The sequence below is a fragment of the Canis lupus genome, chromosome 1, assembly GCF_003254725.2.
Source record: "Canis lupus dingo isolate Sandy chromosome 1, ASM325472v2, whole genome shotgun sequence".
Taxonomy (NCBI): domain Eukaryota; kingdom Metazoa; phylum Chordata; class Mammalia; order Carnivora; family Canidae; genus Canis; species Canis lupus.
In genome coordinates this window covers 87,412,217-87,436,908 of record NC_064243.1, presented here as the reverse complement: position 1 = coordinate 87,436,908, position 24,692 = coordinate 87,412,217, and the positions used below count along the sequence as shown (strand labels likewise).

Genomic DNA, 24,692 nt, shown 5'->3' with positions numbered 1-24,692 from the left:
TGCTTGAAATGCAAGTTTACCTAAAATGACATGTACCTAAAATGCACATTCTCAGGCCCCACCTTGGAACTACTGACCAGCCAGTCTGGGAAAGGGGACCAGAAATCTGTGTCTTAACAAGCCCTCCTGGTGATTCAGATGCCCACTAAAGCTGGAGAGTCTGTCCTCAAGGAAGTGAATCTGAGTCTCTCAGGTGGAGACTGAGCGCTGATGTTTTTTACATTTCCCAAATGTTGCTGATGCAATCTGGGATTTAAGTTGAAGAGAACAAGTGGCTTCTCAGCATCTAAAGATTTTATTTTTATTTATTTCAGGGAGAACAAGAGAGAAAGACCATGAACAGTGGGGAAAGGGAGAAGCAGGCTCCCCGCTGAGCCAGGAGCCTGGCATGGGTCTTGATCCCAGGACCCCAGGAGCCAAAGACAGACGCTTAACTGATTGAGCCACCCGGGCTCCCCAGCTTCTTAGCATCTAAACCCAGGGAGTTGGGGCACCTAGGTGGCTCAGTGGTTGAGCACCTGCCTTTGACTTAGGTCATGATCCCGGGGTCCCAGGATCGAGTTCCACATCAGGCTCCCACAGGGAGCCTGCTTCTCCCTCTGCCTATGTCTCTGCCTCTCTCTGTCTCTTATGAATAAATAAATAAAATCTTAAACAAATAAACAAACCCAGGGAGTTGAGTACATGCCTTGCATATGCTAGACTTGCTGAGTAGCTGGTTGTTTGAAATGTTTTTTTGATCCCAAAGTAATTAGGCATCTAGGGTAGCATCTTGAGGTGTCAAGTTCAAAGGGTACAGAATAGCCAGAGAGATTTTTTAGCTCACAACCTGGAAGGAAGACTCCAGACCATTCCCTTTGTCTTACAATGAAACAGATTTGAATCTGCCATGAGGAATTTCCTTCTGGATTTAGTGATTCCCTCAGGAATCCCAAATGACTATCTGGAGACCAGGCTGAGCTTGTTTCTCCAAAACATTTTAGCGTCTGATAAAACACAGACACACCCATTCTAATAAATCAGCCATCTTCTCCGTGCCAGGCACTTACAGCCCTAGGATCAGAATATAAGTCCCTCCAGTTGATCTTTTAGCTCCTCATTACAGATGTAGAAATGGTGTCCAGTTGGTAAATGGCTGCGTGAGAGAATTCAATCCCAGATCTAACTGGTCCCAATGTGTGTATCCCTAAGTCATTATTCTACACTCCCTCCTATCATGAAAGTTCCAAACTAAACTCATTCCCCTGGGTGTCATAAACACTGGGTGATCTTGGGGAAATCTCATCCTCTATCAGAGTGTTTATATATTTTCAAAATGGGGTAGTAATTTCTGACGTGCTGACATCACCAGAGTTAGATGGTCAAATTAGATGATGTATGTGAAAGGGTTTAATATACTTTAAAGTCCCAAAGTATAAAAAGATGTTATTGTTTCTAAAAATATATTCCCTCCCAAATATCTCTGGTCTCAAATTCATGTCACCATGGCAACCCTGGTATTCTCAATAGTTACATTAGCAACCAGACTGAGTTCCTAAAGTATGAGGCCAAAATACCTTATTTTAATAATTATTTATTGACCATTTGCTGTTCTAAGTGCTGGGGTACAGCAATGAACATAACATGTAAAGCTCCTCATCTTTTAGAGTAGACGTTCTCATGGGGAAGAGGTAGAAAATGTAAACCAAAATATATAATGCACCATCAGGTGATAATATGCTGAGAAAAAGAATAGGTCAAGCTGATTAGGTAATGAGATCAAAGAAGTACCAGAGCATAATCATGGAAGGTCTTGGCCATCATCATGTAGAAGTTGAAATTTATTCCAGAAGCAACAAGGAACCATCAGATGGATTTAAGGTAATGCAATCTGATTTATATTTTTAAATGATCAGCTATTATGTGGGGTGTAGACTGTAGGGAGTGAAGGAGACTTTGGGGCTACTGCAGCAGTCCTGGCAGAAGGAGTGGTAGCTAGGGCTGTGTAGCAGAGGTGAAACGCATCAGAAGCCCACAGGACTTCTTATGTGTGGCATGTGGGGCTCAAGAGAAAGAGTCATCAAGATGACTCCACAGGTTTTGGCCTGAGCAACCACTAGAATGGAGTTACCATTTATTGAGCTGGGGAAGGCTTTGGGTGGAGCATATCTGGAGGTGTAAGGGCAGCGTGCACAGGAGGGAAATTTAACACATGGGGTTTTGCGGACATGCTAAGTTTTCCACATCTGGTAGATATCCACAGGGGGATGTCAGGTAAGCGGTAGGATATGAGACTAGAGTCTGGGGAGAACAAAGCTGGAGAAATCAGCGTGTGAATCATCAGAGGGGGCAGGCAAGTGTGGATCACTTTCAGAGTGCTGTAGTACTGCTGACATTTGAGACCGTAGAGGGGAGATAAGTGGGTGGCCTCCAGATGACATTCCAATCATCCGATCTTCCTTGTAGAAGAAATCCATCAAGTAGCAAAATTTTAATCATTCTCTTTCCTTGGGGTTTAATAAGGTGCTGAGCCACACTTGACTCGCTATTGATCAAAAACACAAAATGATTTTATTTCCTTTGAATGCCTTGCTTAACCTTTCCTCCTCCACTCTCTCGGGTTCTTTTATTTTGATGCTATTGAAAGAAAACGTTAGACAAATTCTTAGCTCATTGAAACATTTATGTCATTCATATTGTTCATTATACTGCCTAACATTTAGTAGGAATTATTACGTGGTGGGTACTCATCTAACACCATGTTTCCACATGTACTTGTTCACGGTGTGCTTAGTCTCATTCATCTTTTCCTGGTGCCACTAGAGCAAAAGTAATACCTAACAGTTTCATTTATTTAATAGTTGGGCCCAAACAACTTAGCATTTATGTCCTAATGACTTTGTAGCCATTTGAAAAAAATAATACAGTTAAATTGAAAGAAAAAATAAAGTTTCATCTCATTCTTAAATAACTACAATTATTTAATAATAGAATGTGTGTCTGTAATACAAAGGGGAAACCATAATGGTATAAAATGGTTACCACTCAAGTATTAAGGAAATTGAAATGAGAAGGTTGTATGGAATCAAATGTTTGGCTCAACTGCAGACTATTCCGAATTTAATTCCATCAGGTAATTTGTTTTTTGTATTTCCATTGTTAGAGTTGGAGGTGAAAAAACAGATTTTATTGATGTCCAGAGAACCAGAATGCTTATTAACTGCACTCATATATCCTCCTATCTAGATGTGTTAGGATATTTTTTCCCTCTTTTAACAACTTATTTGGATTCTTGTTTGGGATCATGTCCTTAGAATTTTTAATAACGTTATTTTGCCCATTTCTGTCATTACAGCTTCTTTGAGTCATTAATTTCAAGATAGTTTCATATGCTTATTAATTATCCACTTTATATTCTTTGATTTAATTTAAATCATAAACTAGTCCAATGGGGAGTCATTTGCTCATAAAGTGAGTAGAGCAAATGTATCTTCTGGATAATTTTCATTACTCACGAGCCTCCCTGGAGTATTAAGTGGTTTATTAACCATTGTTGGAGCAGCTTTAGGACTGGTAATGTAACCTGTTTTCCCTAGAACCTGAATATTTGATCAGTTATTTTCTTCTCAGTATCTAGAGTTATGGAGCTGGTTCTCTCCTCCTGGGCTGTTCTTGGATGTTATGGTATTTAACATGATAAGTGAACCATTGTCCTTTTGGTAAACTTCGTGATTATTCTTTGCTGCTCATACATAGTCTCATCAGCCATGTTAAATTCTTCCACCTAGTACTAGTATCACTGTAGATTTACGGAAAGCCTAAGAAAGCTTAAACTTCTGGCCCATGGCTTTCATAGGCCTTGTGAATACTGGGACTAGACTATTCTAGGGAGGAAGGGGAAACCAGGTCACTACCAGGAAGCCTTTCTAAGTGAGCATTTCTGGGAAATTGTCTAAAGAAATCTCAGAATAAAGGGACCTAAATCTCCAAGGCTCTTAAAACTTGTGAATTTCTTTAAAATCCCAAATAAGTACTCTCTTTTGTACCTAAGTCTGAATTTGTGACTTTGCATTCCTTTCCTTAAAGGAGCTCGAAAAACAGTCTAAGCTTCCAGACCCACATAGCCTGGATCTGTCCCTGACCAGTATTGTTTTGCTTTGTTTTGTTTTTATTTTTAAAATTTTTTATTTAAGTTCAATTTAGTTAAAATATAGTGTTTTATTAGTTTCAGAGGTAGAATTTAGTGATTTATCAGTTGCATACAATACCCACTATTGTGGTGTATACAACACCCAGTGTTCATTACATCAAGTGCCCTCCTTAATGCCCATCACCCAGTTACCCCATCCTTCTAGCCACCTCCCTTCCAGGAAGGTTTTGTTTCCTATGATTAAGAGTCTCTTATGGTTTGTCTCTCTCTAGTTTTCATCTTATTTTATTTTTCCTTCCCTTTCCCTATGTTCATCTGTTTTGTTTCTTAAATTCCATATATGAAGGGCACCTGAGTGGCTCAGTCTACCTTTGGCTCAGGTCATGATCCCAGGGATTTGGGATTAAGCCCCTGGGTTAGGCACCATGCTCAGCAGTGAGCCTGCTGCTTCTCCCTCTCCCCACCCCTTGTTCATGCTCTCTCTTGCTCTCAAATAAATAAATAAAATCTTTTTTAAAATTCCAAGCATGAGTGAAATCATATGGTATTTGTCTTTCTCTGACTGACTTATTTCGCTTAGCATAATACCCCCTAGTTCCATCCACTTTGTTACAAATGGCCAGATTTCATTCCTTTTGATGGCTGAGTAATATTCCGTTGCAAATGGCAAGATTTCATTCTTTTTGATGATAGTAATATTACATCTGTATCTATATACACACAATATAGATCTATCTATCTATCTATCTGTCTATCTATCTATATACCACTTCTTTATCCATTCATCTGTCAATGGACATCTGGGCTCTTTCCATTGTTTGGCTATTGTGGACATTACTGCTATAAGCATTGGGGGTACATGTGCCCCTTTGAATCACTATATTTGTATCTTTTGGATAAATACCTACTAGTGCAATTGCTGGATTGTTGGATAGCTCTATTTTTAACTTTTTGTGGAATGACAGTTTTCTAAGAGTGGCTGCACCAACCTGCATTCCCACTGACAGTGTATGGGGATTCTCCTTTCTCCAAATCTTGCCAACATTTGTTGTTTCGTGAATTGTTAATTTTAGCCATTCTGACTGATGTGAGGTGGTATCTCATTGTGGTTTTTATGAGTATTGTTTTATCAGGATGACTCTGTCTAAATTCAAACTCCATTACTTTTCAGGTAATTTTTGAAGCCATTCGGGGAGTGTCAATAAGAAGTGATATTGCCATTGATGATGTTAAATTTCAAGCAGGACCCTGTGCAGGTAACAGTCTTTTTCCCAATTATATCAGCATGCTTGAAAAGGGGTTTTGCAATAGTCTCAAATCATAAGAAGGCAAAATAAGTGTTTTTCCACAATAAAAATAGGGAAAATTACTATTGTCTATTTTCGATTTGTCTTTCCTGACAGAAATGGAAGATTTAACTCAACAATCATCAGGATATTCTGAGGATTTAAATGAAATTGAGTTTTAAGAAATGATCTGAATTGGATAAACTCAACAGGAGCCATACCTCTCTTCAATCAAAATGAAAACAAAACAAATGAATACTGGACAGTCTTAACCATTTCATAAGTTATCAATGACTCCACAGCACAGTACTCTTTTTTCATTTCTTTTGCAAAAAAATACTGACTCAGGGCTTTTTGTTTTGTTTTTGTTTTTTTCCTTTTTGCATATGACAACTGCTACAAAAGTGCAGGCTGTTGATTTTGCATAGATCACTCATCTTAATTTTGGTTCCAGTTAAAAATACAAATGTACTATATATTTCAATCATCTTAAAGTATGCAAATGAAGGGCACAAGCAAAATGAGATGTGCTCATTTAAATCTGCATTCAGTGAATGTATTGGGAGGAGAATAAGTCTTATGGGTTTCTTTTTGAATTTCAAGAATCATAACTATTTTTAAAGTAATAATGTGAGGTGTCAGTAATATCTGCAGAATGAATGCAGTTTTTCATGGTTAACAAGCTAGTCTAAGAAAATAAAATCTTATTTCCTATGTTTTATTCATAGAAATGGAGTATTAATTTTTTTGAGCATTAATTTTTAAATATTTTTACCATATGTGGTAACAAAGGATCTTTTCATGAATGTCCGAGGGTAAGTCAGTATTAATTAATGGTGTTTTACAAGGCAGTGCTACTTTCTTTTCTCCCCCTCTGAACTATTTTTGAAAGTCACTATGAACACATGAATTAGAAATTGCACTCTTTTTTTGTAAAGCAAGCTTGAAAATGTTTATGTACACACACCCAAAAATGTTTGGGATATGTCAGGCAATTTTACTGTTTTTTATAATAAATGTTTTGGTAAGGTTTTGAGTTAATATGAATTCAAGTAGGTATACTAAACTACTGCTTTTTATTTACATGTTTAGAAAATTGTATATACATATTTGTATATCCAAACAGCTGTTATAAGATTACCTAATAAAAGGTAATTTGAAAATCGTTTCACTAGCAATTAACTCATTTCTACATTATTTTTCTTGTTCAGAATATCTCCAGTACACAACGGCACATTCTAATTTGAATTTCTACTCTGCCACAATTAAATTCTTTTTAAGCCTTCCATTAGTGATACAAGCACTGCATACATTGATACAATAATACATTTCTAAAGTGTTCCATTTTACATAAGCTAACTTAATTTTTCACTAAATTTTGTGTTGTTAGAATATAAACACTATGAGGATAGGGATTCTTGCATGTTTTGTTTACTTTTGTAGCCTCAGAAGAATGTCTGGTATTTAGTAGGTGTTCAACATATAAAAGCTTGTTGGATGGATGAATTTAACTCTCAACATCCTCCAAAATGGAGATATTATTATCCCTTTTTACACAGAAAGAAATCAAGACTCTGAAGAATAAACAAATTATTTAAGATTCCATAGCTGTTAAGTGGAGGAATTTGGAGTCAGGTCTCTCTGACCCCAAAATCTATACTTCTTCCTGTTTTGTATGGCCAAAAACCCATAGTTTTCACAGAGTTTGGTGGTATTCCCATTCAAGAATGTCAAAATTCCTTGGGTGCCTGGCTGGCTCAGTCAGTAGAGCATCTGACTCTTGATCTTGGGGTTGTGAGTTTGGCCCCATGTTGGGTGTAGAGATTACTCAAAAAAAAAAAAAGTCAAAATTCTTAAATTAATCTGTAAATAGTAGTATATCCTCCTGAAGACCACATTAGTTGGAAAACAAAAAGTGAGACTTTTTGTCTCACCCTACAAAATAAACATCCTGAGGTAAACTTCTATAGTAAAGCAAATCAAAAATTTTGCAAATCCCTTAAATAGAGTTGAAACATTGAAAACAGAAGATTTTAAGATGTGAACCAACTCAATAGTATACTAGACATTATTTCCTCACTCTGTTATTCCTGTCCAGAGCTTAGTTGTATTTGCTGAATAAAGAAATGAAAATTGTGTCTCCAGGACCTAACACTGTACCTTGTACATAGCAAGGAGTTTATGAATAGTGACTGAATGAAGTCATTCACCAGCCTCCTTGCTTATGAATTACATAAATCCACCATAATAATCAGAGCTAACATTTATTGAATACTTAACTATCTTCAGACATTATTCAAAGAGCTTTGCATGAATTCACTCATTTAATCCTGATAACAACCTGTGAAGTAGATCTAGTGATATTTCCATTTTATAAGTTAAAAAACTGAATTTGTCCAAGTTCAGCAGCTGATATAGTGCTTAGGTTTGAACCTGGGTGTGTTTCACTGCCAAGCCTGTGTTCTGATCCTAGCAGGACTGCCTCCTGAACCAGCCAGCTCTCCTGCCCACTCCATCCCTAATACTAATTTAAACTGTAAGGAAAAGTTCCAAGTTTCTCTCCCTCCAGAGGATTTATTGGCTAAAAAAAATTGTCCCAAAGGTTGCCAAACCAGAAATAGTACTGGTGTAGCCACTTTGGAAAACAGTATGGAGGTTCCTCAAATAAAATAAATAAATAAATAGAGTTGCCCTATGACTCAGAAATTGTACTACTAGGGATTTACCCAAAGGATATATAGTAATTCGAAGGGACACATGCACCCAACATTTACAGCAGCATTATCAACAATAGCCAAACTATGGAGAGAGCCCCAATATCCATCAGTTGATGAATGGATGGAGATTAGACAGATAGATAGATAGATAGATAGATAGATGATAGATAGATATGATATGATATGATATGATATATGTATATCTCCACCACATACTACTCAGCCATTATAAAGAATGAAATCTTGCCATTTGCAACAACATGGTTTGAGTTAGAGTATACCATGCTGGGCAAAATAAGTCAGAGAAAGACAAATATCACAGGATTTCACTTTATGTGGAATTGAAAAAACAATAGATGAACATAGGGAAGGAGGGGAAAAAAGAGAGGGAAGTAAACCATAAGAGACTCAACAATAGAGAACAAACTGAGGGCTGGTGGAGGGGAGGTGGGTGGGAGGTGGGGTAACTGGGTGACGGGCATTAAGGAGTGCACTTGTGATAAGCACTGGATATGGTGTATAAGTGAGGAGTCACTAAATTCTACTCCTGAAGCCAATTTTACTGTATGTGTTAGCTAATTTAAACAAAAACTTGAAATAAAAAGAGAAAAAGAAATACTGCTTGGGATCCCTGCTTTGGGAATTGCAGGGGGTGGAGGGAAGGTAGGGGTTAGTAACTAGTCATTAAGTTAAGGCAGAAGGGAAAGAGGTAATTGTTACCAGTTGTTATTAAGAAACAACGTGTAGTTTATAAAGGAGAACAGAGGAAGGTAAAAGGTAAGTGGATTAATTTACCATTCCTCACTCTCGTTCCTTCTGCAGAATTCACTATTTGGATGCTTCTCTTTCTTTCCAGGTTGCTCAGGTTTAGAAATGCCCTAGTGGAGGACGTGCTAGCTGTTGGGTACTGCTTGATAATTTAAGTAAGCACAGTATTTGCATTTATTTAACTCTTATTTAAACACACAAATGCTCCAAAGACAAACTACTTTTTCCACACAGATCGCCTTCTCTCCTACAATTTGCTCTCTCAGTTGGAGATTATTTATATATAGAAGGAAGTGAAGGAGAAGATAGGGCCTCCAATGCAATATCTGGTTTAATGTGGAAAAAGAAAAGCTTCAGCAAAGATCTGGTGACAGGGTTGCCTGGGCAGCTCAGTCGGTTAAGTCTCTGACTCTTGGTTTCAGCTCAGGTTGTGGTCTCAGGGTCCTGAGGTCGAGCCCCACCGGGTAAGGCTCCTGCTCAGCAGGGAGTCTGTTTGAGATTCTCTCTCTCTCCCCCCCCTCTCCATCCCTCCCCCCTGACTCACATGCTCTCCTCTCAAAAAAAAAAAAAAAAATTTTTTTTTTAGTGAGAAATCTGTGCTCCAGGCATTATACCAAGCATGGAGGGTATGAAGATGCTCACAGGTGGGGAAGACGGATCCAAATGGATCAGCACAACTTGGAGCACTTAGTACAGCGATGTCATCTGCTCAGGTGCGAGGGGAAGCCAGGGCCGGCCTCATGCTGCAGTGGGGGCAGAGCAATGAGAACAGAGACATACTAAATGCAGCTTTCCAGGTGCCTGGATGTCTTCTGTGACTTCTAGGGCTAAGACTCGGGTTCTCTGACTGCTTATTCCCCTGTGGTAGACACGTTTCTCAGGGCGATTTAACCAGAACTTGGGGCCTGGGGTGGGGGGCAGTTTTGATAAGTGATCATTCTCCTGTTGCATCCTCAACATCTGGATTCTTTTAATGACAGATACAGCATAGTGATTAAGTACACGGTTTCCAGATTCAGGGTGTCCGGGTTAAAATCCTGGCTTTGCCACTTAGTGGCTTCATGACTAGGGGCAAGTCACTTACACCCTCTCTGATCTCTATCATTAGTCTGCAAAACGGGGTGACTACTCCTTGTCTCTATGTCTTCAGGTGGCTTTAAAGATGAAATAAAAGTGATAGCTACAAGCACTTAGTGTCTGACACACAAAAGCCATCCCAGTTTATATTAGTTTATATTAGAAGGTCTGAGAGAATTCTTTTACTAGATTGCACTTTTTAATGTAATCTTTCTCTACAAAGGAATTGTGAGTTTATAGTGCCATCTTAAGGATAAAGCAACCATATAATCTTGTCATTGTATCATGTTTTCCTTTTGTACTAACAATGCTAGGCTCATTTTAAGCAGCAGCTGGGCAGTGCCTTCCTCTTGCTCTTCCTACTCCAGCCGCGATTAGTGGTTCTTCTGGGCTGTATATACACTCTGGCAAAAGTTATCATGCTGAACCTAAATTCTTGTTTTCATGTCCATTTCCTCAAGAATGGTCACATTTCCAATCTGTTCCCCAACTGCCTACCATACTCAACACATATTTCTGGATTAAATAAACAAATACTCAATAAAAACTTTCAGTTTCATACACACATGTATGTGGATTCCAAGAATCACAAGGGCTATAAAGATTCTCTTTCATCCATCAACATTTCATGGTCTGAAAATCCACACTCTAAAAATTTAACATGAAAAATGTGTCCTTGCCCGGTGAGGACACTTGGGGCAACTAGTAAGAACAACTTTAAACCTTCTTTAGAGGGCCATGACTCCCAACCCAGGCTGCACACAATTCCCGTATGTAAAACTGGAAGAAGGACTCACAATCCAAAATTACAACACATTTGGTCAGCTGTCAACAGCAGAATTAGATACCCAAGACTTCACAGGATGAAATTTTTTAAAATTTTATTTATTTATTCATGAGAGACACAGAGAGCGATAGAGCCAGAGACACAGGCAGAGGGAGAAGCAGGTTCCATACAGGGAGCCCGACACGGGACTCAATCCCAGGACCCCAGAACTCCGGGGTCACACCCTGAGCTAAAGGCAGATGCTCAACCACGGAGTCACCCAGGTGCCCTGACAGGCTGAAATTTTTTGATAGACATTTTAAAATAACGATTTTAAAAATAGAGACCAAAAAAAAAAAAAAAAGCATTGAACACATAAAAGGCAATACACTGTGAAAAAATGAGGAGGCAGATTGATTTTTTTTAAAGATTTATTTATTTATTCAGATAGAGAGGCAGAGACACAGGCAGAGGGAGAAGCAGGCTCCATGCAGGGAGCCCGACGTGGGACTCGATCCTGGGTCTCCAGGATCACACCCTGGGCTGCAGGCTGCGCCACCGGGGCTGCCCAGGCAGACTGATTTTAAAGGGAACCAACTAGAACATCTGCACATGAAAAATACAGTCGTTAAAATTAAAAATGTAGTGGAAGAGGCAAATATCTAATTAGACATATCTAACAAAAGAGAACTGGTGAACAAGAATAAAAGATAAATGTGAATACAATACAGAGAGATAAAGAAATGAAAAATATGAAGGAGACAGAGAACAAGAGCATCCGGGCTGTTACAGTAAGAGAGGGGTTGGGGGGCGGGATTCAAAGGGAGAACATTTGAGACCATTTCAGAATGGATTATGGATAAAAATGTTTAAAATCAGGAAGTCTAACAAATTCTGAGCAATGTAAGTGAAAATAAATCCACACCTAGATCCATCATTGTGAAATACCAAAGGCTGAGAGATTTCAAATGGAACCAGAAGAAGACAGATGACTTACAAAGGAAAAAAAATGAAACAAAATCAAACTTCTCAATAATGAGGAAGGTGTTTAGACAGTGTGATAAAACCTTTAACATGTTGAGAGAAAACCACATCACCTGTGAATAGTATCATTCAGAAGAACAAAATCATGACATTTTCAGACAAACAAGGAAGAAATCATATGTTTGTCATACGTATGTGTGTATAGATATGCATGAATATACTTATACACAGATATTCCTCAACGTTCGATGGGGTTATGTAGCAACAAACACATTGTTAAGTTGAGAATATCATAACTTGAAAATGCATTTAATGCACCTAATGCACCTAACCTACTGATCTTGATAGCTTAGTCTAGCCTGCCTTAAACATGCTCAGACCTCTCACATTAGCCTACAGTTGGACAAAATCATCTAACACAAAACCTATTTTATAATAAAGTGTTGAATATCACATCCAATTCCTTGATACTCTACTAAATGTGAAAAACAGAATGGTTGCCTGGGTCCGACTATCATAGGTCGGAGACTGTATATTTAGATCAATGATAGTTAAAAGCACCACATATCAACATTCATGGAATGTAGCTACATTAACACATGAAAAGAATCTTGTCACCTTAAATAATTAATTTAAAACCTGAAAAAAGAGAAATTCTTGAGCCAAGCAGCAAACTCAAGAAGTTAGAAAAAGAACAGAAAATCTAAAGAAAGTAGGAAGGAAAACAGAAAGAGCATACATTAATAAAATAAAAACAAACATCTAATAGGGAAAGAATTAATAATATATGCAAGCATCTTGAGAATTAGATCAAATTAAGCCTAAAAGACAAACTCAAAAGACCCTAGGGGCCCCCACCTCGAGAGCCTATTGTGGAGGCTCTAAACATTCCATGAATGTTCTCAGATTGGGCCGTAGGTTGAGATACCAGGCCATCAGTATGTCTCATTCTTTATTTACATTTTATTTATTTTAATTAATTAATTAATTAATTTCACATGGCAGATGGAAGCAGCCAGCAGGTAGGCCTGCAGGACCAAAGGAGCTATTACCAAGCCCAGGAAGAGCTGTGGTCTTGGGGAAAAGTTGTATAAGAGAGACTGTGGCCAGAGGTAGAAGAACACAGCCACCTCTAAAACGCAGCTATGCTCCAATTCCCTGGTGAACCCAATCAAAAGTCAGAGGGCAAGTGAGCCTAGATGATGCAGGTCATCAAAATCAATCTCCCAGGCCACAGAGCAAGGGATATAGTGGGGCAAACAGAAAAGACACAGCACAAAATCTTTAAATCTCTTAATGAATTTCATCTTAAAGCACTATCTAGAATCTTTAATAGTGAGGATTGTGGCCTCATTCTTTAAGAGAGAGAGAGAACTAGCAGCAGGGGGGTAGGGAGAGAGAGAGAGAGAGAGAGAGAGAGAGAGAGCCCAACACAGGGCTCGATCCCAGGACCCTGAGATCATGACCTGAGCTGAAGGCAGATGCTTAACCAACTGAGCCACCTAGGCATCCTGGCATCTTTCTTTCTATTTTTTTTTTTTTTTAAGATTTTATTTATTTGAGAGACTGAGAGAGAGCACAAGCAGAGGGGGAGAGCAGAGGAAGAAAGACAAGCAGACTCCCTGCTGAGCAGGGAGCCCAACCTGGAGCTCGATCCCAGGACTCTGAGATCAAGACCCCAGTGGAAGGCAGACGCTTACCTGACTGAGCCACCCAGGCACTCTACTGCCCCGCTCCCCACATCTTTCTTTGGATCTTAATGAGAAGGAATAGGAAGCTTCTCCATTAATTATCCTGTATAGTCCAGGTTTTTGATAAGTAGCATTTAGCAAGTTCAGGAACTTCAGTGCCATTCATAGTTTTCTAAGACCTTATTACAAATAGACATTGAACTTTATCAGATGCTTCCTTGCATATGTTGAGAATATGATTTTTTCCCTTTAATCATTTAACATGGTGAATTACATGGATACATTGTAGGTACTTTTTTTTCTCCTTTAGAAATGCCTAACTTTTTATGTAAAGCATAATCTAACTGTAAAAGAGTATACAACATGGGGCACCTGGATGGCTCAGTGGTTGAGTGTCTGCCTTTGGCTAAGGTCGTGATCCTGGGGTCCTGGGATTGAGCCCAGGGGGCTCCCCCTGCCTGTATCTGTGCTTCTCTCTCTATCTCTCATGAATAAATGAGTAAATAATCTTTAATTTAAAAAAGGTTTGTAAAAAAAAAGTATACAGCATGTATGTCAATGCTTAAAAATAATAATAAGCACCCATGTACCATTGATACAGCATGAGAAATAGAACATTATCGATGATTTAGAAGCATTCCGTGGACTACAGCCCAGTCACATGTCCATTCCTTGTCCAGAGAGGTAACCATTATCCTAAAACTTACGTTAAGCATTCCTTTGTTTTGTTTTGTTTTGTTTTGTTTTGTTTTTGTTTTGTTTTTTAATAGTCCTAAAGCCTATGTATGCATCCTAACAATATATTACTTAGCTTTGCTGGTTTTCAAAATTAAATGAGGTGGGGCGCCTGGGTGGCTCAGTCACTTAAGCATTTGACTCTTGATTTTGGCAGAGGTCATGATCTCAGTTGTGAGATCCAGCCCCACATCAGGCTCTGCATCGAGGGTAGAGTCTGCTTGATACTCTCTTCTCTCCCTGTCTCTCTGCCCCTCCCTCCCTGCCACTCACACACATGTGGGCACACACTCTCTCTCTTTCTCTGTAAAAAAAAAATTATACAGGAGAAATCATTGTATATATATATCCATTGTAACTTGTCTTTTTTCCTCAAAATTATGTTTTTGAGATTCAGCAATGTTGAGTTTCTAGCTGTAGTTAATTCATTTTCACTGTGATATGATATTCCATTAAATGATTAGGCTTCAATTTATTGATTCATTCTCCTATTGATGAATATTTGAGTTGGTTCTAGTTTTTTGCTATTGTGGCAATGCTGCTAAAATACTTCTTGTGCAAGTGCCCAGGTACCCATGTGAAAGAATATCTTTAGGTTGCACATCTAACATGTTGAATTGCTGGTTTGGACCTCATAGGTACACTATACTACTGAGTGAGGAAAACTGCTTCCCAACTGGCTGCACTAATCTACATAACATTTACCAGTATAGATGAGTGCCCAAAAGATGCTAATGTCAGATTTTAATTTTTGCCAATCTGATATTTATGAAATTGCATTTCGTTGAGGTTTTATTTTTTATTTTTATTTTTCGTTGAGGTTTTAATTTGCATTTCCCTACTAATGAATTAAATTGAGCATCTTATCATATGTTCTATGACCACTCATGCACCTTGGGCCAAATGCCTGTTTGTTTTGCCCATTTTTCCAGTGAGCTGTATATCTTTTTCTTACAGAATCATAGGAATCTCTTAATACCCAGATACTAAGCTTCTGTTTATTTTAAATGTTGCAAATATCTTTATTTTATCATGTGGCTTCTCTGCTCCCCACTCATATTGTGAATTTGATTCATGAAAGGCTTAGTTTTTAATATGTATGAATTCATAATTTTTTCTTTATGATTTATATGGGTTTTTTTGTCTTAAGAAACTCTTCCCTACCCTGTGTTTTTAAAGATATTCCCATATGGTTTCTTCTAAAAAAGTAAACTTTTGTCTATTCTGTTTGTTTGATTTCTCTGAAATTCTATTCAGCCAACTTGCTAAGCTCTCTTTCTCAGAACAGACTCTATATTTACATTCATTTCCTACTGCTGCTGCAACAAATTACCATGCTCTTTGTGGCACAAAACAACACATTCATTATCTCATAGTCCTGGAAGTCAGAGTCCTAAAAATGAGCCTCATTGGAGCTAAAATTAAGGTTTCAGCAGGGCTGTGTTCCTTCTGGAGGCTCTAACAGAAAACCCATTTCTTGTCTTTTCTGGGTTTTAGAGGCTTCCCACATTCCTTGGCTCATGGCCCGCTTCCAGCTGTGTTCTCTCTCTAGTATCAGCTTTCATTGTCATGTCTCCTCTGACCCTGACCATCCTGCCCTGCTCTTTTAAGGACCCTTCTGATTATATAGGTCCACCCAGATGATCTAGGATAATCACCCCATCTCAAGATTCTTACCTTAATCACACCTACAAATTCCCTCCTGCCATGTATTCACAAGTCTCAGGGATTCACAAGTCTCAGGGATTATGATGTGAGCATCTTTGGGTTAGCCATTATGCTACCTATGGCAGTTTTCTTTTGCTATTAGGTCAGAATTCTTAATAAGGCCAGTTTTGGTTTTCCTCTTACAACTCCTCTATGTGTCCTATTTTCCTAACTGCTTTAGCAGGCTAAGATCTCTAATGTACTGCTCAATAGGAGTAATAGAATCATCCTTGACTTGTTCCAGAATTTAAGAGAATACTTCTAAACATTCTATCATTGAACATGAGTTTGCTAAAGGGTTCTGGAGTCACCTTTTCCTGGTTAAAGGGAGGTTTTGGGTTTTTTTCTATTCATATCTTCCTAGAAATTTCGACCATGAATGTGTGTTGAAAACAATTTTTCTTTTTCTGCTTTGATCTTCCTCCTATATTTTAATATGAAAAATCATAGTAATTTATTTGATTTGCTAGTATTTAATCGATCTTGGATTCCTATAACAAACCCAGTTGGGTCATGATATATTTATTTTTGTGAACATTGCTGCATATTCGTGCATATGTCCACAAGCAAGATAGGAAATTTTCATTGTCATCAATTTTCCAAGAAGCTGCAGATTTACATGATTAGACTCATGTATTCTCACAAAGTATGGATAGGATTAGAGCAGAGCTTCTTAATCTGGGGATGGCAGAGGAGGGGGGGGCAATTTTACCCTTTAGGGGACATTTTCCAATGTCTGGAGACATTTTTTGCTGTCAAATCTGAGGAGGCACTACTGGCTTCTAGTGGGTAGTGACCAGGGATGCTGTTGGCTATCCTACAATGCACAAGACAACTGCCTCCTCTTCCTCCAAAAGAATTTTATCCTACCCAAAATGTCAATAATACGGAGATTGGGGTTTCTTCTCATTCTGATATAAATAATCACTATCCTAATTTGTAATTTTGTGTTTTTTCAGAAGGGCTTCAACATTTAGGTACGTTTCAGGGCCCCCACAGAACCTGGATTCTATGGGGAAAAGAGTATTGTGTGGAGGACAGAGATGTATGTGTAAGAGAGAGAGAGATACAGACAGGGAACAGCTACTGAGCCAAAGTCAACACTAGAGAGAGATGGAAAAAAAGAGAGAAATTTTGTTTTGACATAATTTTCAAACAATCATAGTTACTAAGAAATTGGCCACATACAACAATGTCAAGAAACTGAAGGGAAGTAATTAGTGTAGTATATAGTCTAGCAATTTTAATTCTTGGTATTGATCCTAGAGAAATGCTAGCACATGTACATAAAGACATGTTTGAGGGTATTCTCTGAAACAATGTTTGTAAAAATAAAAAATTGGAAGCCATCTATATGTCAAATCAGTAGAGTAATGGATAAAGAGAATATCATCATACAAAAACCTTACAGCAGTTAAAAAGGAAACAGTTTTATATGTGTCAATATGGATATTTCTTAAAAATACATTTTTTGCATGAAAAACAAAATTGCGTAACCTTACCATATTTTTTAAAGTTAACACATTTATATGTATGCATGTAATATATTTTTATGTAAGACATTTATGTAATGCATTCACACTCAAAATATTACTACGTATTTTCTGTAGATAAAATGCATGTAAACATAAAAATGGCCTTTAAGGGGGGGGCTTGGGTGGCTCAGTCAGTTAAGCCCCCAACTCTTGATTTCAGCTCAGGTCTTGATCTCAGGGTCATGAGTTCAAACCCTGAGTTGAGCACCATGCTAGGTATGGAGACTATTTTTTTTAAATGGTCTTAAGAGACATTACATACTGAACAAGTGGATAGGTGAGGATAAGGTTTACAGCAACAAGATTGAGGAAAAAAATATCAAATGCACACTAATTTAATCTGTACTGTTCTAGTTTTTTAAAAATTTTATGTATTTGAGAGAGACAGAGAGAGCACTAGTAAGAGGCAGGGTAGAGGGAGAGTAAGAAGGACAAGCAGACTTGCCACTGGGCAGGGCTCCAACCCAGGACCCTGAGATCATGACCTGAGCCAAAGTCAAACACTTAACCAACTGAACTATGCAGGCACCCTTGTATTGTTCTAATTTTTAAGAGAATGTATGCATGTGTTTCATGTGTAACTGTTTAAAAAGCAGATAATGGAAAGAAGGACAATAAGATCATGCCAAATTGTTAACAGTGTTAATTCCTTTTTAAAACGTTTTTTTTAAAAAAGATTTTATTTATTTATTCATGAGAGATACAGAGAGAGGCAGAGACACAGACAGAGGGAGAAGCAGGCTCCATGCAGGGAGCCCGATGTGGGACTCGATTCCAGGACCCCAGGATTGCGCCCTGAGCCAAAGGCAGATGTTCAACCACTGAACCACCTGGGCGCCCCTCTTTTAATGTTTTGAAAATACTTTTAATCAATCTCTTTTGGATATTTAATTCTAGTATTTGTTAAAATCAAACATGTACTGGCGAACAATTTCATCTTCACATCTCTGAATATTTACTTAGGGTAAATTTATTAAAGGAAACTACTGACTCAAGAGGCATGAATAATTTTGGTGCTCTGATCTATACTGCCACGTGATACCAAAGATCTTGCTGAACTGATTTCCTTACCAAATTTTCCCTTTGGTGCCAGAATGACGATTTCATTGATCTTTCACCAACATTGGATGAAAGATTATCATTTTCAATTTCTGACTAACGTGGAAGGGTAACTTCATATTTGCTTTGTAATAATTTGCACTTTTTAATACTTTGTGTGAATATTTTTCAAATATCTGTGGCCATTTTAGTTCTTGTTTTATGATTTTTGCTTTTTTTCCTTTTCAAATTTTTATTTAAATTCTGATTAGTTCACATACTGTACTCAATATTGGTTTCAGAAGTAGAATTCAATGATTCATCACTTATATACAATACCCAGTGGGCACTGTAACAAGTACATTCCTTAATGCCCATCACCCATTTAGCCCATCCCTCTACTCATTTGCCTCCACAAATCCTCATTTGATCCCTATCTTTAAAGAGTCTCTTATGGTTTGTTTCCCTCTGTCTTTCATCTTTTCTTCCCCTCCCATATGTTCATCTGTTTTATTTCCTAAATTCCATATACAAGTCAAATCATATGGTACTTGACTGTCTCTGTCTTATTTCACTAAGCATAATACTCTCTAGCTCTATCCATGGCATTGCAAATGGCAAGAGTTCATTCTTTTTGATGGCTGAGTAATATTCCATTGTGTGTGTGTGTGTGTGTGTGTGTGTGTGTGTGTACCACATCTTCTTTATCTATTCAGTCCAATCTTCAGTCAATGGGTATTTGGGCTCTTTCCATAGTTTGGCTATTATTGATAATGTTGCTATAAACATCAGAGTGCATGTACCCCAGCGAATAAGTATTTTTGTATCCTTTGGGTAAATACTTAGTAGTCCCATTGCTGGATCATAGGGTAATTCTATTTTTAAGGTTTTTTAAAATTTTTATTTATTTATGATAGTCACAGAGAGAGAGAGAGAGAGAGAGAGAGAGGCAGAGACATAGGCAGAGGGAGAAGCAGGCTCCATGCACCAGGAGCCCGACGTGGGATTCCATCCCGGGTCTCCAGGATCGCACTCTGGGCCAAAGGCAGGCGCCAAACCGCTGCACCACCCAGGGATCCCTAAGTTTTGAGGACCCTCCATAACAGTGTTAGTTGTTTTTTAAAGATTTATTCATTTATTTTAGAGAGAACGAGAACAAGCGTGAGTGGGGATGGGACAGAGGGAGACAATCTCAAGCAGACTCCCCACCAAGCACAGAGCCTGACACAGCATTCAATCCCATGACTACGAGATCATGACCTGAGCCAAAATCACAAATTGGAAGCTTAACCAACTGAGCCAACTAGATGCTCCTGTTAATTCTTGATTGTAGGAATATGCATGCATGGTTGTTGGTTTCTGTTTTGTGTTTTTTGGGGGTTTTTCAAAATTCCAAAATAATATCAAAAACACAAGTACAATTTCAGTTATAAAAAGAATGTTATGGCTACCAATCAAAATTGTGGAAGTAAAAACTTAAACCCAAGGAGTTCATGGAAGAGTTTACTTTATAATTTATGTAGCTGATTTCAACAGATTTAGCATGGTTTTGACTATTACCAGCTTTATTTCTTTTGGTTAGTAACACAGTGTGAAGGGAAACAGTCACTGTCACTCTCCCCCCATACACCTCTGACCTAGCCTGGGTGAAGAGGACTGTTCATTTTGCAAGGATTGGCAGAGATGATTGTTCATAAGTGCTTTAGCACCTTGTTCCTGATCTTTCTGAAATTGACAGTAAATTCCCTCTGGAGCAATTTAATAACTGTTTTCCCATTTCATATCCTCAAAAGAAATGAAGGCACATTTAGCTATAGATTTTCTATCATGACACATTGCAAAGAACATTTGAAACCCAATATTAATTCCTAATGATTTTTTCAATCTTTCAGTTGGTTTTTGTATCCAACAGATGGAAATTTGAGAAAGATGCAAATCTGTTGAGATATTGATCTCAAATTAACTATGAAAAAGTACTTAGAACAGTAGCTGTTATATGGTACATGCTGTTAGTATCAGCTACTTCTACTAATACCGTCGCTATTACTCTAACCAGTTCCAAGACTACTGCCACCATGGTAAGGAGAAGGAGATATTTTGATTGTTTAAAGCTTTTCTGTTTTTTTTTTTTAATATTTTATTTATTTATTCATGAGAAGCACACAGAGAGGTAGAGAATAGGCAGAGGGAGAAGCAGCCAATGCTACATTTGATCCCAGGACCCTGGGATCATGCCCTGAGTTGGAGGCAGATGTTCAACCACTGAAACATCCAGGCATCCCTGTTTAAAGCTTTTCTATGATGTTAGAAACAAATTTTTTAAAAGTAAAAGCGTTAGAGATAAGGTATCCTTATTCCTAGCAGAAGCTTGCTGTATGGCATGTTACTTCCTCTGTAGAAAGGGTGCTTATTCTCCTCAGAACAGCTCATCCCTCCCTACATCTTCCCCAACTGTTCTTTTTTTTTTTTTTTTTAAGATTTTATTTATTTATTTCAGAGAGAGAGTGTGTGCACAAGTGGGGAGAGGCACAGAGGGAAGGGAGAGGAAGAGAATTTCAAGCAGACTCCTGCTGAGTGCAGAGCCAGAATCTGGGCTTGATCTCAGGACCTGAGCTGAAACCAAGAGTCGAATGCTTAACCAACTGAGCCCCCAGACGCTGCCTCCCCAACTGTTCTTTAACAACATTAATTAGAAAGAGTGGGTGAGGAGGCACCAGGAAAGAAGGGTTGTTTATGGGTGCTAAGGACTTCAGTTTCAACAACTGACTTTTCCCCTTCTTTTCAAGCCACCAGGGCTCACTTTTCCACTTTATGAATTTGCCAAAAGCAAAAAGCCATATTTACACCAGAGGACATCATCCCTGTTATCCTGTGAGGGTCTTATCAGAACTAGACGAGTAAACCATCTTAGTCCATCGTGGCCTCCGCAGAGTCCCAGTCCATGTATCTCGTCCCACCTTCTTGCTATTCTAGCACCATTATCAAGTTTGGAGTAAAGCCAAGAAAGACAACACACAAGATGGTATTCCCAGGGTGAGGTGAAATGTACTTACAACCCTTAACCCTGCCCCCTTTCTGCCAGTTTTTTGTTTGTAGCAGTTTTAAAGTTTCTGGAGCACTGTAAGGCCATCACTCAAAATCGCCGCTGGTGACTTACTCCTCGGTGAGTAGAAGGTTAAATACAATTGCTGGGCCACCGTAGCTAGCAAAAATGGCCCGATGAACTCAGCTGATGAGTGGACTTCGGATCCCGGAAATGTAGAATTAGCTGTTGTGGGTCATTCACTTATTCATTAGCATCAGTTTCCAATTAATTGATATTCTATTTCCAGAGACCATCTCCCTCTGCCTCTCTACCACCACCTCTTCCGAAACAGTTTTCACCAGTGGAATTAAAGAAACCAGGTGTGGCAAGATACTTTTATGGGTGCGTGAAATTATTAAAGAATGTTAGGAAGCACTGAGCTAGTATAGTCAGCCAGAGCACCCCTGGTTCCTGCTAACTGCCAGTTACACAGACAAAAAAGAAATGTTTAAATCAATTAGTTTATGTTTGATGGAATACTATATGGCTACTTAAAACTATGTCACAGAAAAATATTTTTATGGCATGGAAATACATTCATATTATATGAGAAAAGGGGTATTAAATGCTGTAATTTGGGATGCCTGGGTGGCTCAGTGGTTGGGCGTCTGCCTTCAGCCCAGGGTGTGGTCCCGGAGTCCCAGGATCAAGTCCCACATCGGGCCCCCTGCAAGGAGCCTGCTTCTCCCTCTGCCTGTGTCTCTGCCTCTCTCTCTCTCTCTCTCTCTCTGTCTCTCATGAATAAATAAATAGATAAAATCTTTAAAAAAATAAATGCTATAATTCATGTGGCATCATGTTTTTTTTTTGTTTTGTTTTTTTGGAGGGCAGCAACAAAAGTTGCATATCATGCATACAAAAGGAAGGAAGATATAACATACACCTAAACCTTAACAGTGATTAGCCTGGGTAGAGGAATTAAGAGTAAATTCTCACTTTGTACAGTATTTCTGTGAGTTCCCAAGGTTTCTACACCTAACATGTATTGGTTTTGTAACTCAAAGCAAAAGCAATGATATTTTCCTTTTTAAAAAAAGATTTTATTTATTTACTCATGAGGATAGATTTCCCCCAAATGTAATCATTTCTTCATAGACTTTGACGCTTCTAAGGTTCTTGAAATGAGGTAACAAATTACTTTTCAAAAAAAAAGTGTCCTAGCCTTGTGGGGGAATGACAGGATAGAGCCCCCCCTAAGACCTAAAAGTTCTAAAATTATTCTTCTGTATTGTAATTTGCAATTTATCATTATTTCTAGTAACCACGACGAGTTCATATGCTTTTCTTCTCATTCTATTTTCTCTGATAATAACTTTTAGAGAGCACTGATGCCACTTGTGTGAGAGGAAGCGCCAGGCACCTGGGGAAGGAGCACTGGTCCTCGAGTCAGGAATGAGGGTTCTACTGCACCTGTTTTTCAAACGGCTTCCCCGGTTCCAGGCTTGACCCTCTCCAAACAGTAATGAGGGATTATTTAAAAACTTGAATCAGATCACGTCTCTCTCTTGCTTACAACCATCCAATGGGCTTCCCAAAGCCTTAAAAATAAAAATCAGCTCAGCTATGGTGGGCAAGGCTCTGGTCAGGTGCAATGGTCAGGTGATCACTCACCGCAGCCACACAGGCCTTCCCTTTGTTCCTCAGAAGTCCCCCTGTTCCCACTCCAGAGCTTTTGTCCATGCCTGGAATACTTTTTTTTTTTTTTTTTTTAGCATTTAGGGTTCCACTCAAACACCACCTCTTCTGACAACCTTCTGTGCCTCCCCCCATCACCTGAGTTCTGTTTCACAGCACCTAGCACAGCCTGGAATGATCCTGAACCTGCTCCACTGGTTCTTTTTCTGTCTCCCACACCGGGCAGGGGCGCAGGCAGGCATCCCTGGCTGGGGTCCCTCAGAGCCGCAGCTCCGGCCTCTGGCGGGTTAGACATTAGCGAGACGCTGAGTGGTCGAGGCGCTGCGGCAGCTTCGGTGCGCCTCCCGTTCAACGAGGTTAACCAGCGGCAGGTGCGCAGGTTTAAGTGGAAGCGCGACCCACTGAAGCCGCTGCGCTCGAGCTCCTGGGTTTCTAGAAACCTCGGGGCAGGAAGCCTTAAAAGGGAAGGAGGGAGCGAGGAGGCGGAGTGTCTGCTTGCAGGGAGGCCGTTTGCAAGTTGGAGCGCCCCGGGTACCTGGCACCACGCGGCTCAGGGGAGACGCGGGCGCAGGGCCACCGCTGGAGTTTTCTTTTTTGGACACGGGGACCTGCATGAGGCCCAGCGGGGAGCAGGGTGAGACGCGGAAGAGCCCGAAGCAGGCGAGTCCGGGTGCGCGCGGGCAGGGTCCGCCCGCGGCCGCCGAACGTCTCCCTCCGTCCTCTTCGCGGGCCGGCTTCCTCCGAGCGCTCAGAGGGCTTTCCGAGTACTAAATGCAACTGACATCTTTTTCTGAGCCAAAAAGCCCGAACCGTGAAAGATGCACGAGCGCTTCGGGGGCACGGCCGGGTAGCCGCGCGCTGGGGGGGCCGCCGCCCCGGCCCGCGTCCTCGCTGCCGCCCGCCCCCGAGGCCCGGCGCCGAGGGGCGGGGCCGCCCGCTGACGCCGCCGGGCCGGACTGCGCAGGCGCGGGGCGGGCTCGCGGGCCGGGCAGTTCGCGCGGGAGCCGGGCGCCGGGGCGCCGGGGCCGCAGGTCGGTGGGAACGGAAGCGCCCGCGGGGCGGCGGGGACGCCGGGATGGCGACTCCGAGCAGGAAGTCGTCGACCCCAGGCACCGTGGCCTCCAAGAGAGCTCTCCCGAGGGATCCCTCGTCGGAGGTCCCGAGCAAGAGGAAGAGCTCGGCCCCGCCGGCGCCGCCGCCGCCGCCGCCGCTGCCATCGTCCAGGCCTTTCGTGGAGGGCTCTATCGTCCGCATCGTGATGGAGAACTTCTTGTGAGTGTCCGGAGGCCGCGGCGCCGCGGGGCGGGGCGGGGCGCGGCGGGGAGGCGAGCGGGCCCGCGGGCGGTCGGCGTGCGTCTGCTGCGATGCGGGGTGGGCTTTTTTTTTTTTTTTTTTTTAATTCATTCAGCCAGCGTTTTCTGAAGGCGTCACAGGGCGGGCAGCGGACGGGGTAGGGCCCGGATTTGTGTCGGCCGGAGTCACGGCCTACGGAGGGAGGACGTGATGTGCGAATCCCAGAAGTAGGGGCGCTGGCAACTC

At 40.3% G+C, this 24,692-nt stretch overlaps 2 protein-coding genes across 4 annotated transcripts in view; both read left to right on the top strand.

Annotated features, from left to right (window-relative positions):
• Positions 1-6,583, top strand: part of MAMDC2 (MAM domain containing 2) — a 147,427-nt gene extending 140,844 nt beyond the window's left edge. For both annotated transcript variants that reach the window (XM_049092120.1, XM_025423330.3), the window contains 2 exons: positions 5,301-5,385; positions 5,533-6,583. In XM_049092120.1, coding sequence (XP_048948077.1) covers positions 5,301-5,385; positions 5,533-5,597 — 150 coding nt within the window. In that variant the 3' untranslated portion in view covers positions 5,598-6,583. The remainder of the gene's footprint in view (positions 1-5,300; positions 5,386-5,532) is intronic.
• Positions 6,584-24,131: 17,548 nt separating this feature from the next.
• SMC5 (structural maintenance of chromosomes 5) overlaps positions 24,132-24,692 on the top strand; it is a 93,103-nt gene continuing 92,542 nt past the window's right edge. For both annotated transcript variants that reach the window (XM_049092103.1, XM_025423326.3), the window contains exon 1: positions 24,132-24,425. In XM_049092103.1, the coding sequence (XP_048948060.1) occupies positions 24,229-24,425 (197 nt within the window). In that variant the 5' untranslated portion in view covers positions 24,132-24,228. The remainder of the gene's footprint in view (positions 24,426-24,692) is intronic.